This window comes from Microtus oregoni, unplaced genomic scaffold (genome assembly GCF_018167655.1).
Source record: "Microtus oregoni isolate MIOR12 unplaced genomic scaffold, Mior012 000099F_ref0000060, whole genome shotgun sequence".
Lineage (NCBI taxonomy): Eukaryota > Metazoa > Chordata > Mammalia > Rodentia > Cricetidae > Microtus > Microtus oregoni.
The window spans coordinates 1184287-1199308 of NW_024544712.1; the positions used below are offsets into that span (position 1 = coordinate 1184287).

At 44.6% G+C, this 15022-nt stretch overlaps 1 protein-coding gene across 6 annotated transcripts in view; it reads left to right on the forward strand.

The window, feature by feature from the left end:
• Positions 1–220: 220 nt before the first annotated feature.
• The window catches only part of LOC121443060 (lysine-specific demethylase 5C-like), a 42152-nt gene continuing 27350 nt past the window's right edge, over positions 221–15022 (forward strand). For 4 of the 6 annotated variants that reach the window (XM_041644740.1, XM_041644743.1, XM_041644742.1 and 1 more), the window contains exons 1-7: positions 221–705; positions 4254–4331; positions 6675–6797; positions 7041–7211; positions 8928–9062; positions 13817–13940; positions 14021–14202. In XM_041644740.1, the coding sequence (XP_041500674.1) occupies positions 556–705; positions 4254–4331; positions 6675–6797; positions 7041–7211; positions 8928–9062; positions 13817–13940; positions 14021–14202 (963 nt within the window). In that variant the 5' untranslated portion in view covers positions 221–555. The remainder of the gene's footprint in view (positions 706–4253; positions 4332–6674; positions 6798–7040; positions 7212–8927; positions 9063–13816; positions 13941–14020; positions 14203–15022) is intronic. The other 2 variants (XM_041644741.1, XM_041644744.1) reach the window with 1 other exon arrangement.

A 15022-nucleotide genomic window follows, 5' to 3' on the forward strand; every position in this document is an offset into this window, starting at 1 on the left:
CCTACAAATTACGAGTTTGTTCCTCCGCCACCGAGAGGAACTATTTTCTCTCAGTCTGGTAAATACTTTTAACTAACCACCTTCAAATAAGGAGCATATACCACCCGATTTATCTCAGTCACCACATAATGAAAGCTTCTTAGGGTTTATTCTCGCTCAAAGTAGACAAAAGTCGGAGAGACACCTCGCGGAGGGATCCGATTTGTTGTGGTGAGGTGCAGAGGTTGGGGGAGGAGACGCTGACAAACCAAGATGGCGGTGGCGGCGATGAAACCTGCGGCGACCGGGACTTAACTGTAGTAGCAAAGGCTGCAGTAGTCGGTAGGCAGCGGCAGGGTGTGGAAGAAACGGAACAGGATTAAGGGTCGGTAATAGAAACCTCAGCCTGAGACTTTTAGAGTACGGCACCCGCCCCCCTAGGCCCTGACGGGCGGTGGCCGTCCTGCTTAGGGCCTAGACTCCGAGAAGTGCCTCGGTTTCAGACAGCGGCGGCGCCATGAGTCCTTAAGGGCGGTCTGAGCCCTCCCGATCTCTGGCCCAGCCCTCGGGCCCACCATGGAGCTGGGGTCCGACGATTTCCTACCGCCGCCGGAGTGCCCGGTGTTCGAGCCTAGCTGGGCCGAGTTCCGAGACCCTCTTGGCTACATCGCGAAAATCAGACCCATCGCCGAGAAGTCCGGCATTTGCAAGATCCGCCCACCTGCGGTAAGGCCGGGAGCTGATGGTCGCCAGCGGCGAGCTTGTGGGTGGATCCGGGTAGCCCGTGGTTAAGTCCCGAGCGGAGGGCAGCAGGTGTGGGAAGATGGATTGACTGGGATCTTGTGGGTGCCTTGCTCATCGTAGAAAGGGTGCTGGAGTTAGGGGTTCTCCCGTTTTGTGGCATGCCAGAGACCTGGGGTCTCAGCCCACTCCCACCCACCCTGCTCTTGAGATGCTAGTGGGCTGGGGAGAGTTCGCTGGGAGGCACGGAAAATACATCTGGTAGTTTGTGTCCTCTACATCAAGACTATGCTCAGTAATGACTACTGTGTCATTTTCTTTAAGGCAGGCTGTGTGGTGTAGTGGAAAGATCACACTCTTAAATTCAGGGAGACAGAATTTAAAACTACTTAGAAGGTTAACATCTGTATGACCTTGGGCATGTAAGGTAATCTCTGAGCCTGTGAAATTGTGTACTGGGGAATAATGAGATTAAACTAGGTAACATAGTACACTCTGGTAAGTGGTAATTACCATGACTCTGGAGGTGCTTGATGTGGTCATTGGTTTGCTCCTGTGTGTGTTGACTCATGTTTACTCACACCCTGTCAGGCCAATTCATCTATGATAATATCCTGGCCTGATGGGTCAGTGAGGAAATCATTCTCACACTGGGTGCTTTTTCTGGCTCCTCAGAGATGGGTTTAGGAATTGGTTCCGTTTTCTAGTTGAAGGCAATGTCAGAACTTGTGCAGGGTTTCTGCAGACTTTCTATGAAGAAATTTAGACCAGTTAGCTTGGTATGTCCCTTCTCAGAAGATTTCTACTCTACCTCTGGCCCAGAATGTTGGTGATCCTATAAGATAAGGCTTTCTTGGGTCCCCAGAAACAGAGCAGAGCTATGGAAATCTCTCTTGGTTCCCAAACGTCAGCAAAAAGGACCATATCTTTGGTACTAGTCCTGACTTGACCAGAAGTTTTCCAAAGGCTAGGACAGGCTGCTGCGTCGCTGACACTGGAGGAGAGGAGAGATGGAGATCAGTGTTTAGTGGCCACATGGGATTTGATGGGTTGGATTGAGTTCTCTTGCAGCACTGTTTTTCTGAGGAGGTTATCCAGGATGTGGAGCCTCATTCCCACCTGAGAAGACCACCACAGGTCTCCTTATCTGACCTCATGTTTTTGGTGCCCTTCCATTGGCTGGCTTTAGATGGGTCCTCTAGGGTCTAGGAAGAGTTAGGTAAGCTAATTTTTTCCTTGTTGGAGCCTGGCTACAGTGTCTGAGGATGCTTTTCTCTGGTGAGTTAGTCACAACTGGTAGTAACAGGCCTGGAAGGTCAACAGAAAGGAAAGGTTGGACGCCTGATCGCAATGAGGAAAATTCTTTGAAGTAGTCTGGAGAGGCACCTTTGACCTAGGGATAGTTGAGATCTGAATTTCCCTTTTTCTCCCTCGGGCTTTTGGGCAGGTTGGCCTTAGATAGGTGCGATTACCCTGCTTTGGGGGACCAGGATGGGAAAGAATGACAAGCCCATGGTGTGTGTATGTAGTAGTCATGTGTGTCCGTGTGTGTCCAGAAAGGACTGTCCTTTGGTAGGTTTTTTTTTTTTCTGCTCCAATAGCTTGCTTCTTTCCAGTCCAAGAGACCTGACTCTGTTTTTGTTGTTGACGGTTTTGTGTGTGGCCCCCCCCCCCCCCCCCCCCCCGGCTTAAAACACCTTTAGGCCCTAAAGCACCTGGCTCACACAAGTGATGCTTGAGTTCAGGATGCAAATCTGTGTGCGAGTAGGTATTGGAGTTTGTCTTAGAGGGGTGGTTTTAGGTTTGAATTTCAGAGCATATGACTGCTACACTTGGTATAGATGTATGGGCCATATGGGAGCTTCATAGCTTCTTGAATTAGATAGCCATCCTGTTTGTCACCACACTCTAAATGCCTTCATCCTGAGCATTTTGTACGGGTATGGGACTGAAGATGAGAGGTTTGCTGGACCTTCCCCATCTCTCTGTTGTAGCTCCTGCTTTAGGATTTCAGTTCTGCAATCTCCTGTCAGGTGCTTGATGTTGCACTGATTCTTTAGAATTTGGCTGAGCAGGAAAAAGGGATACCTGGAGTTTTGTGTTTGAGCACCTTTCTGTCTGGGTTATCTGTGCTGATGGGAGTGTGGTGGACGGTAAGAGAGTATGGGGAGCTCCACTGGGCTTAAGCTATACCATTATTAGCCTAAATTTTTTTTCTCTCCTGCTTTACTCAGCCTCAGGTGCTTTCTCTCTCTACTACTGTGGGTTGGGGAAGAACATGTATACTTGCAAATAAGAATCCTCTGGCTCCTTTTCTAAGAGGGCGAGCATGCATGCAGAAGAGATCAACAGCCTCTTTTCCCATTCCTTTACCCTCCTTTCATATGTATGCACTTGTGTATGGATGCTGGTAGCTTGGTGTAGTGCAAAGAACCATTGATCAGAGGACATGGATTCTAGTGTTGGTTCTATTGCTAACTAGCATGTAGTTTCTTCTCCCCAGTTGTAAAATGAAGGCATGGATCTAGGTTATTCTAGGGTCTTTTGTCTTTTTTTTTTTAAACCACTTCCTACACAACAGAGCTCCAGGAAAGAGAGGACTGTCTGGGGAAGTATTGATGAGTCTGTTGAGAAGGGGAGTCTTTAGCTGTCCTTTGGGTAGAACAGAAAAAGCTTCAACTTGGCATGGTAAAGCTTTCCCTGCTTTCATTAATTTTTCTTGGTTTCCCTTCTGTAAATCCTTGCATTCTTTACCACAACTATTGGGCTTCCCACTTCCAGACTTCCTTCCCTGTCTCTTATACCATGCAAGTATATGAGAGAGAACCCACAGGCAGCCTTTCAAACCTGGTGAGTGAGTAAGAGATGCAGATGCATGTTCCTTTGTCTTTCCTGCAGTGTCTTCTATGACTGAGAGAACAGACATTGACAGCCTAAACTATTAGTCCCTGCCAGAACCAGAGCTGAGCTACCCTGTATGGGTATTCACTGATGGGGTCAGACTTAGAGATCAAATGTCTTGTTAGTAAGTCAGGGCCAGAATTCATATCCCCACCTTACAGATAAGAAAACAGACTGAGAAAGAAAGGTAATAAGATTTCATAGCTAGTAACTAGTAGAGCTACATTGTGAACCCAGGTCTTTTGACTTCAGGTCCTGTGTGGTTGCCAGAACTCTGGGTTATATGTCCTGCCTAGGGAAGGGTGGTGATGCGGGTGTATAGAAGGTTTGTGGTTAACTGTTTTGAGCTTTTTATAATTCTCAAAATCCTAACACTTTACTGTTGGGAAAGACTTAGAAGTTTACAAGGGTGTGTACATGAGGCCTTGCATATGGGCTTGAGGGGTCCTTATGCCCTGTTATAAGTCTTGGGGAGAGTTGGAAGTGGATCCATTTATATGTTTGCCAGGTTAATGGATCTGAGGTGTCAAGAAATTTTAAGAAATATTAATGGAGCACTGAGCGGGTTTAGGTTCCCTCTGGTCATACATTAAAGTGGGATAACCCAAGTTCCTTTCCTCTTTCTATTCTAGGATTGGCAGCCACCCTTTGCTGTGGAAGTGGACAACTTCAGATTTACGCCCCGAATCCAGAGGTTGAATGAACTGGAGGTGAGATTTGGAGAGGGTTTAAGTGTGCCCAGGACAAAAAAGAGGCTTTGGAGTTCCAGATGTAAGGGCAAAGACAATTCACTTTTTTTTTTTTTAAATTTGGCTTTTTTTTTTTAAATATTTTTTTACTTATTATGTATACAATGTTCTGTCTGTATGCCTGAAGGCCAGTTGAGGGCGCCAGACGTCTTTACAGATGATTGTGAGCCACCATGTGGTTGCTGGGAATTGAACTCAGGACCTTTGGAAGAGCAGGCAATGCTCTTAACCACTGAGCCATCTCTCCAGCCCTTAAATTTGGCTTTTTGAGACAATTTCTCTTTGTAGCCCTGGGTGTCCTAGAACTTCTATGTACACCAAGCTGGCCTTGAACTCATAGAAATTTGCCTGCTTCTTGGCCTCCACCCTCACCCCCATGCTGGGATTAAAAGCGTGTGAGACCAAAGGCTGGAGATGTTCCTTTCCCATAAAACTTTTCTACTTATGAATTTTTCCTGTTAATACCTGTCCTACCTACCTGGGTCAACAAAAGGTAGCTGTGTGGCTGGCTGAAACCTCTTCCTTGATCAGCTCAATGTGGCCTCATATATCTAATTTATTCATGGCTTTGTGCTTCCTACCTTCCTTTTTTGATACTTAGAAGAGTGGAAGAGCAAAAACAGCACAAGAACTGGTCTGTGTAGAGGCTGGAATTGTTAGAGACATGGACAGGGGTCAGGCAGGTAGCCTTTTCCCTCCCTTTTGTTCTGTACAGGACATCTGGGCCCCTAGGACAGGTGGTATTTTTCATTGGAGCTTGAGAATGCCCTGGGATGGTGAGAGTGGGTGTCCTAAAGCTGGTTTCAGGCACGCACGGTCCTGGAGTTTTCCATAGAAGATACAAGTTAGATGCATGTTCCCTTCCCACTCCTCCTCCTCCAGTAATATGTGTCTTTGAGCCTTTTTCAGTATTCTAGTGGAGTATTGGGCCCAGCTGAATACCGCTACCCCCAAATTGCTTTTTTTAAGACCATAATTCTTCAGCATTGGCACTATTAACAATTTGGATCAGATCTATCTGTCTGTCTGTCTGTCTATCTATCTATCTATCTATCTAATCTTGGTCATGGGGTAGTTGTATGTGGATATACATGGAGCATAAAATTGTTCTCCATTGAGAATTACTGCCCTAAACTCAGTCTAGATATTGTTCAAGTCAGAACCAGAGTTAATCTCTTGTGAGTAGTGTGAGTTCCTTAGAGAAATAAAATCTGACCAGGTCTTTGGCTGGTATAGCTGTGGACAGGTATTACCTAGCACTGAACAAGCGTAGGTCTTCTAGAGTTTTCCTGCTAGTTAATAAGGGAAGGAGCAGAGGCGAGGCCAAGTTTATAAAGGTAAGGGGTGGGTTCGTATGGATGGTGTTCTTAATCCCATTAGGATTTTCACTGCCAAGGAACTTTAGTTCATTTCTTACCTTGGGTACACCTTAGTTCTTCTCTACCTAGGATTCAGAGGACTGACTAGAAAAGGGCCTCTGTCTCAAGTGATTTGTTTTTGTTTTTTGAGACAGGGTTTCTTTGTAGCTTTGGGGCCTGTCCCAGAACTAGCTCTTGTAGACCAGGATGGCCTCGAACTCTCAGAGATCTGCCTACCTCTGCCCCACCCCCAGTGCTGGGATTAAAGGTGTGCGCCACCACTGCTGGGCATTTCTGAAGTTTCTAGAGGGTCTTAACCGTTCTTCTTAATTAAGTCCATATCTCTGGGGTAAGTGTACTATTTTCCTTTTCCCATTTTTTGTTTTCAAAACAGTGTCTCAAGTAACCCAGGCAGGCCTCAAATCTGCTATGTAATGGAGTCTGGAGTTTAACTCCTCATCTTCCTGCCTCTGCCTTTCAAGTGCTGGATTACAGGTGTGAGCTACCAAACCTGGCACTTATTTTCTAATAAAAATATATGGGGTGCAGTGAGTGGTGCGCATTTGCTCAATCAGCAAATCAGTGGAGAGAAGGCTAAGCTTAGAGTTACTTGATTACTTATGTATCTTAGTTCTTGTTGTGTGACTTAACTCTTTTCTGGCCCTATTTCTTCATCTGTATAAGACATAATAATACACAAATAACCTTGTCAAGAGAATGAGACAAAGACTATTATGACCTTTTGGAAAATGAGAAAAAAGTGGGGCCAAGCACTGTCTTAAGCCCAGAGCTCATTTCACTCGAAGTCTACTCTGTTCCCTTTCTCCCCTAAGTTTGAGCCAGAAAATGGGACACTGCAGAGTGTGGGGGGTGGGATGGAGTGTTGGTGGTAATGGATGGGTGGTGGTAGGAGGTGGCTGGTGTTTTTGAGCCATTTCTTCTTTAGGCCCAGACAAGAGTGAAACTGAACTATTTGGACCAGATTGCCAAATTCTGGGAGATCCAGGGCTCATCCTTAAAGATTCCCAATGTAGAACGACGCATCTTGGACCTCTATAGCCTCAGCAAAGTAAGAACAGGTTTTTCTCTATCTCAATAAACCCTTGCTATGCTAGGACCCCTTCTGGTTTGGATCTTGGGTCTCTGGGCTGTATGGAAGGGGTGGACTGGTAGCACAGCAGAATATTTTCTCACCTCTTACAGCAGTTTGAGATGGGGAGAAGCGAGAGGCTGCAGTTGTCTTTCTTATCTTTCTGTAGGCCTGCTGCTGGATGTTCACATCCATCATGGCCCTTTTTGCTCTTCCTTGCAGATTGTGGTGGAAGAAGGTGGTTATGAAACTATCTGTAAGGATCGTCGGTGGGCTCGTGTGGCCCAGCGCCTCAACTACCCACCTGGCAAAAACATCGGTTCCCTGCTACGCTCTCACTATGAACGCATTGTTTATCCCTATGAAATGTATCAGTCTGGAGCCAACCTTGTGGTAAGGATGCCAGGCTATGGTGGAGTAAAAAAAGTCTTTATCCTCAGGCACATATTGGTACACTTCTTTTTTTTTGTTTGTTTGTTTATATTTGACACAGGGTCTTGGTATGTGGCAGGCTGGCCTAGAAGTCACCATGCAGCTAGCCCACTTACCATGTAGCTCAGACTACACTTAAAACTCCTCCGCTGGGAAGTCCAGAGGTGACTAATAAGTCCTCCTACTTCAGTCCCCCAACTAGATTTCAACTGCCATGCCCTTGCTGTCTTAGAATCTTCTTCTTCTTCTTCTTCTTCTTTTTTTTTAAAAATTATTTATTTTTATTTTATGTGCATTGGTGTTTTGCCTGCATATATGTCTGTGTGAAGGTGTTGGATCTCCTGGAACTGGAGTTACAGACAGTTATGAACTGCCATGTGGGTGATGGGAATTGAACCCAGGTCTCCTGGAAGAACAGCCAGTGAACCACTGAGCCATCTCTCCAAACCCTTAGATTCTTTTTTATTTTCTTTTGAAGCAGGGTCCTCTTATAGCCCAAGCTGGTCTCAAATTTGTAGGCAAGGATGAGTTTGAACTCTTAATCCCCCTGCTTCCACCTTTCAGGTCACTGAAATTACAGGCATGCACTACCATACTAAGTTTAAGCAATACTGGGGATCAATCTCTGGCAATATATATCCATGTTATATATAATTTACCAATTGAGTTGTGTCTCCACATCCTTACCTTGAACTTTATAAATTACATTTAAAATTATGGTATGTACATACATGCACATGGAGGTCAGAGGATGATTTTCAGGATTTCATTCTCTTCTTCCACCGTGTGGGTCCATGGGATTGAACTGAGATTATTCTCAGTCTTGACAGCAGGTACCCACTGATACATCTTGCTTGTCCCTTGGCCTTGAACTCTTGATCCTCTTTTTCTCAGCCACTCAAGTGCTAGGATTACAAATGTATATCACCATATAACTTATATTTTATATATAACATATATCTTAGCTTTTTTTTTTAAGATTTATTTTTGTATATGGTTGTGTATACTGTTGTTCTGTCTTCATGCCAGAAGAGGGCACCAGATATTATAGATGGCTGTGCGCCACCATGTGGTTGCTAGGAGTTGAACTCCGGACATTTGGGAGAGCAACCTCTGAGTCTTCTCTCCAGCCCCCATACTAATACTCTTAATAGGACTGGTTCCATGTACTGGAGACTGGGAAACTAGACCTTACTCTTTCCTAGTGGTACCTTTTTTTTTTTTTTTTTTGCCTTTTTATAGTTTTTATGTTATCTATTGTCAAGTCCTATAGTTAGTTATCTGCTGAACCCCTGAGTTGAGTACAGCTGCGGGGGTGGGGTGGGGGGAGCCTTGTCAGTGGCAGGAAGATGATTCATTGGGTTAAGGTGCTTCCTTCCAAGCCTAGTGACCTGAGTTTGACCTGGAATGCACATGGTAGAAAGAGAACTGACTCTCTGACCTTCACATACTAACTGTGGCTTGGATGCTACACATACAAGGGAATGTTAAAAAAGAAAAGGAAAAGGAATTCTGAAAGTATGTAAGGTGTCAGTGATAAAGACCAGTTGAACTGGGGCTATTAGTTTGGTCAGGAGTCTAGGCTACAACTTTGGCCATTGGGTGAAGGTGAAAGGACAATCTTGCTTAGGGGACTGAAATTCCATGCTCTGGACCTAACTCTTCACTTATCCCTAGCAGTGTAACACACGCCCGTTTGATAATGAGGAAAAAGACAAGGAATATAAACCCCATAGCATCCCTCTTCGACAGTCTGTACAGCCTTCCAAGTTCAACAGTTATGGACGACGGGCAAAGAGACTACAGCCTGATGTGAGTACTTTTCTTATTGCCACTTAACAGGGGCTTTTGAGTAGGAAGAATGCTGCTTGCTGACTGAAGCTATGCATTCTTTTGTGCTCTTAAGTATAAAAAGAGTGTACTTTTTTTTTTTTTTTTTTTTTTTTTTGAGACAGGGTTTCTCTGTAGCTTTGGAACGTGTCCTGGAACTCACTCTGTAGATCAGGCTGGCCTTGAACTGACAGAGATCCTCCACCCGTCTCTCCCTCCCAGGTGCTGGAATTAAAGGTGCATTAGTACTACATGGCCTGTACTGTAGGTTTTTATATGTCTGCTCTTTGTGCCTGGTTTCTTCCTTTCTTCGAAGTCTTCTTATTTCTATACCCTACCTTCAGGCGGAGAAGATTACGTACTTTTGGGGGGGGGTGGCATGAAGGAGACAACAGAGAACAGTATATACATTATGTGTTCATTGAGGAATTTTTTGTTTGGTTGTGAAAGACCCCCAGTGCTGGGGAGACTCTCACTCAAGTCTCAGGATAACACGACCCCCCCAGTAACTCACGAGAGACTGTCCTTGCTGCAATCACATGAGGCTTTATTCAATGAGACAGGAACCAGTGCACTGGGGCTTTTGTTTCCTGTCCTGGAACTAGTTCTTCTAGACCAGGCCGTGCTCGAGCTCACAGAGATCCGCCTGCCTCTGCCTCCCGAGTGCTAGGATTAAAGGCGTGCGCCACCACCGCCCGGCTTGGAGAAGGGGTTTTTATAGGAAGAAACCACAAGGCGGGGGTGGGGGGGTGTGGGGGGCAAGGGACACATGGACCCGGGACTCCCTGTTTCTCAAGATTACTATCTAATTTTATCTTCAGCTAGTTCCTGAAACACAGTCACTGAACTGGCTAATCCTGGATTTCTGATTCTTCTCTTCCTGCTTAGATTTTCTTCCTGCTGGGGGGGGGTCTGGATTTATCCAGGTCTTTCAGTTGGGGTCCCCCCCCCCCAGACAGGGTTTTCCTGTAGCTTTGGAGCCTGTCCTGGAACTAACTCTTGTAGATAGACCAGGCTGGTCTCGAACTCACAGAGATCCTCCTGCCTCTGCCTCCCAAGTGCTGGGATTAAAGGCGTGCACCACCACCGCCTGGCTCTCACTGAGAAATATTAATTTAGCAGGCCATATTAATCTCAATTTTTTTTTTTTTTTGAGACAGGGTCTTACTTTGTAGCTTTGACCAGCCTAAAACTTGCTGTGTAGACCTGGATGGCCTCAGACTCTCAGAGATCTACCTGTCTCTACCTCCCAGGTGCTGGGTTAAAGGCATGTACCTCCTACATATAGCAATAATGCTACTTTTTATTTTTTTTGAAAGTTTTTAAATGTTTTTAATTGAAATTGACTTATTTACACAATTTTTCCCTTTCCTTCCTTCATCTTCTCCCAGGTATCTTCCTTCAAACTATGACCCCTCTCAAGTTGATAACCTCTTTTTCTTTGATTATATTTTTTGTGTATGTTCATGCATATATGCAATAAATATACATATAAATATATGATCTCAAAGCTGGTCACTTTGCATTGGAAAGTCAGATAAAGGGGCTCATCCCTGGGAGAAGCTAATTCTTGCAATCAGCATTTGCCTGTAGTTTTTGTGGGCCAGCCATGATAATCTAAGTCTGGGGAGAAAGGAAGTTCTTTACTTCCTCCAACCATTATCACCTGGGACTCTGGCCATGGATGAATTTAAATGGAGTCTAGAGTCTCAATAGTTTACCCTGAGACAATGCCTGGCAGGCTGAGATTACCTGATCCCCACTCAAGAGCAGACCATTCAAAGGAAATTCCTGGCATTCCAAGCATTGTAAATAGAAACACCTGCCAGTACTTCACCAGGACACCCCTAGACAAATGTCAGTCAGGGGTCCTGGACCTCAGAGACCCCTCACCTCCACCTTTACTATTATAAAATCCCAATTCTAATTGAGCTCGGGGCTCTCCAGATATTCTAATACATTGGACATGGGAGAGACCGAGTTTGCAAACTTGGTTAAAATAAAGGCTCTTTGCTTTTACATATGGGACTCGGTCTCCTTTGTTGGCTTTCATGGGGACCCACAGATTTGGGCTTAATATAGTTCTTTGTCTAGGAGTGGAACACCATGGAATTCGCCCCCTCCCCCATGTTAACATGTTTATTAATATTACCATTCTGGTCTTAAGCAGTCTTTTTTGCTTTGTTTGTTTGTTTTTGTTTTTTTGGGGTTTTTTTTTTGGTTTTTCAAGACAGGGTTTCTCTGTGGCTTTGGAGCCTGTCCTGGAACTAGCTCTGTAGACCCGGCTGGTCTCGAACTCACAGAGATCTGCCTGCCTCTGCCTCCCAAGTGCTGGGATTAAAAGCATGCACTACCACACCTGGCTTATGCAGCCATTTTTAGGAGAGACTTTCACAGCAGATTTCCTATTGTTCTGGCTCTTAGAATCTTTCCAGCCCTCCTTCATAATATTCCCTGAGCTGTAGATGCAAGAACTATGATGGAGATTTATCCACTGGGGCTGGGCTCCCCACAGTCCATTGACCTTTCTTCATTATGTCCAGTTGTGGTTTTCTGTGATGGTTTTCATTTGCTGTAAAGAGAGGCTTCCTTGATAAGGGATGAATAGCTTCTTTGAATAACTATTTGAGAAAAGTGGTTCGAGTACCACTCTGCTTCTTCAAATATGTTATCCTTAAGTTATGAGATAGAAATTAATATTATTATTTTATGGTTGGCAACACTGAGAGTCTGCCTTTAATTCCTTTTTGGTTTTCTTTTAAATTTTTTTTTTTTTAAAGCACATCAAACACGCCTAGACATTATTATATGTCACAAACCTACAGACCCCTCAGTAAACCCTCCTTGGGGCCCGGCCCCAGCAATTTAAAACTGAAGACCTGGACTTTTTTTCTTTTTAGAGTTTTATGTATGTGGGTGTTTAGTTACATGTGTGTTTATATACCATGTGTGTGCCTGGTGCCTGTTGATTCCAGGAGAGAGTGTTAGATTCCTTGGAACTGGGGTTGTAGATGGATTGTTAGCTGCTATTTGGATGCTGAGGATTGATCCTAAGTTCTCTGGAGGAGCAGCCAGTGCTCTTCACTGAGTCATCTCTCCAACCCCTAGATTTGTTTTTTAATTATGTGTATGCACATGTGTTTTTTTGTGGAGGCATATGAACATGTGAGTATAATTGCCCACAGAGGCCAGAAGGAAGAGTCTTGATTCTTTGGAGCTGGAGTTACAGGTGATTGTGAGCTGCCTGCATGGGTCTCTAGCTCCTGAAATTTTTATATTTGAAAATTTTATATATATACAGTATATCTTGATCATATATACCTTTCAACCCCCCACTTCTTCTAGGATACTTATCATATCTCCCAACTTCATATCTTCCTTTTATACTTTTTAATTAATTGATGTTTTTTGATCTTCTGAGTTCTTCTTTTGGTTCTTCGAGACAGGGTTTCTGAAGCTTTGGAGCCTGTCCTGGAACTCTAGCTCTTGTAGACCAGGCTGGCCTCGAACTCACGGAGATCTGCCTGCCTCTGCCTCCCTAGTGCTGGGAGTAAAGGCGTGCACCACCACCGCCCGGCTTGAATTCTGTAAAATTTGTGTTGCTCATTTACACAGGGGTGCGTGGTCATCCACCAGGGCATGAAGAACCTACCAGTTGCCTCTCTCCTTTCCTTGGCAACTGTCAACTACTAATAGCTTCTCAGATAGAGATGGGACCTCATAAATCCCTAAATTTTTTCATTATTATTATTATTAGATTTGGGGTGTGTGTATGTTTGTGCGTGTACATATCTGTATATTCCTGCTTTGGCAAACATACACTAAAGGGCAATTTACTGGTGTTGGTTTTTCCCTTCTACCACCTGGGTCCCAGAGGTTCAGGCTTGATGGCAAGTAAGCGCCTTAACCTTCTGAGTCATTTTGTTGGCCCTTTAAAATTAAGACTTAGAGCCAGACAGTGACTCGCGCTTTTAATCCCAGCACTTAGGAGGTAGAGGCAGATGGATTTCTGTGAGTTCGAGGCCAGCCTGGTCTACATAGTGAGTTCCAGGACAGCCAGGACTGTTGCACAGAGAAACCCTGTCTTGAAAAACCAAAAAAAACAAAACAAACAAACTTAGGACTTATCCCTTGTCTTCAAAGAGTAACTCTGAATTCTTGCTGTGGCCCATCTGTGCATGAGTTCTTGGCACAAACTGTGTGTGTGTGTGTGTGTGTGTGTGTGTGTGTGTGTGTGTGTAGATACAGATATATAGACTATAGATATAGTCTGAACTTTTAGTGTTTGGCAGCCTGTTCCAGATAGTATTCTTTTTTTAAAAAAATATTTATTTCTTTATTATGTATACAGTAGTCTGTCTGCAGGCCAGAAGAGGGAACCAGACCTCATTACAGATGGTTGTGAGCCACCATGTGGTTGCCGGGAATTGAACTCAAGACCTTTGGAAGAGGAGGCAATGCTCTTAACCACTGAGCCATCTCTCCAGCCCCCAGATAGTATTCTTTTTTTTTTTCAAAGATTTATTTATTATGTATACAACATTCTGCCTCCATGTATGCCCATACACCAGAAGAGGGCGCCAGATCTCATTACAGATGGTTGTGAGCCACCATGTGGTTGCTGGGAATTGAACTCAGGACCTCTGGAAGAACAGCCAGTGCTCTTAACCACTGAGCCATCTTTCCAGCCCCCAGATAATATTCTTGATTCATTTTGTTTCCTGCTTTCTTTGTAGCCGGAACCCACAGAGGAAGACATTGAGAAAAATCCAGAACTAAAGAAGCTACAGATATATGGAGCAGGTCCCAAGATGATGGGGCTAGGTCTTATGGCCAAGGATAAGACTCTTCGGAAAAAAGGTAAGGCCTAAGATACTGGGGATGATTTCAGGACTGTTAATGTCTCAGAATTAAATTTGGAACCACTTTTCTCTCTACAGATAAGGAAGGACTTGAGTGTCCCCCCACTGTGGTGGTAAAGGAAGAATTAGGTGGGGATGTGAAGATGGAATCAGCCTCACCCAAGACCTTCCTAGAAGGCAAGGAGGAACTGAGTCATAGTCCCGAGCCCTGCACCAAGATGACCATGAGGCTGCGAAGGAACCACAGCAATGCCCAGTTTGTAAGGACCCAGCCCTGACTTCCTAGAGCTCTGCTTCTCATCCCTTCAGTGAGCATTTCTCCAGCGTGGCACTGGACTAGGTTGCATTAAGTAGAAAAGTGGGTCTAGAGAGCCCTGTCTGCAGGTAGCTTACTTAAGTGGGGAAAACAAGGCCAGCTAATTTGGAACAAAGAACAAGAGTACACAGCTACTGTCCACAAAGTGCTAGAAGGGTCCAGAGATGACTCTTACTGTCCAGTGCTTCAGGATAAAGGCTAAAATCTTCATTATCGTCATTGTCATGCATGGTCCAGTCCCTGTTGACCTCTAACCTCATTGCCCTGCGCTGCCTACCTCACTTCTCTGCTATAGCTGTTCTGAACTACTTGTAGGTATATTCATTTTTTTTTATTAAAGAGATGAGCCCTTATTTCTTTTGTAATCCTGCATTCCTTGCACATATTGTTCCTTCTGCCTCAAGGAATTTCTCTTTGTGCTCTGCTTCAGTTGCCAAACACTAGTTTCCTTTCAAGTTTCAGTTAGCTTCAAATGTCCCCTTCAGGGGGGCTGGAGAGAGGATTCAGAGGTTAAGAGCACTGGCAGGGGTTCTGAGTTCAATTCTCACAGCCATCTATAATGAGATCTGGTGCTCTCTTCTGGGGAATAGGCATACATGCAGACGGAACACTGTATACATAATAAATAAATCTTAAAAAAAACCTGTCTCCTTCAGAATGAAGTACTCCCTGGAAGTCCTCCCTCACCTCTAAGTAATATGAGTGCTATTTCCTTCTCTAGGTTCCCATAATATTTCTTACTGGCTACCATGGCAGTTTTTAGT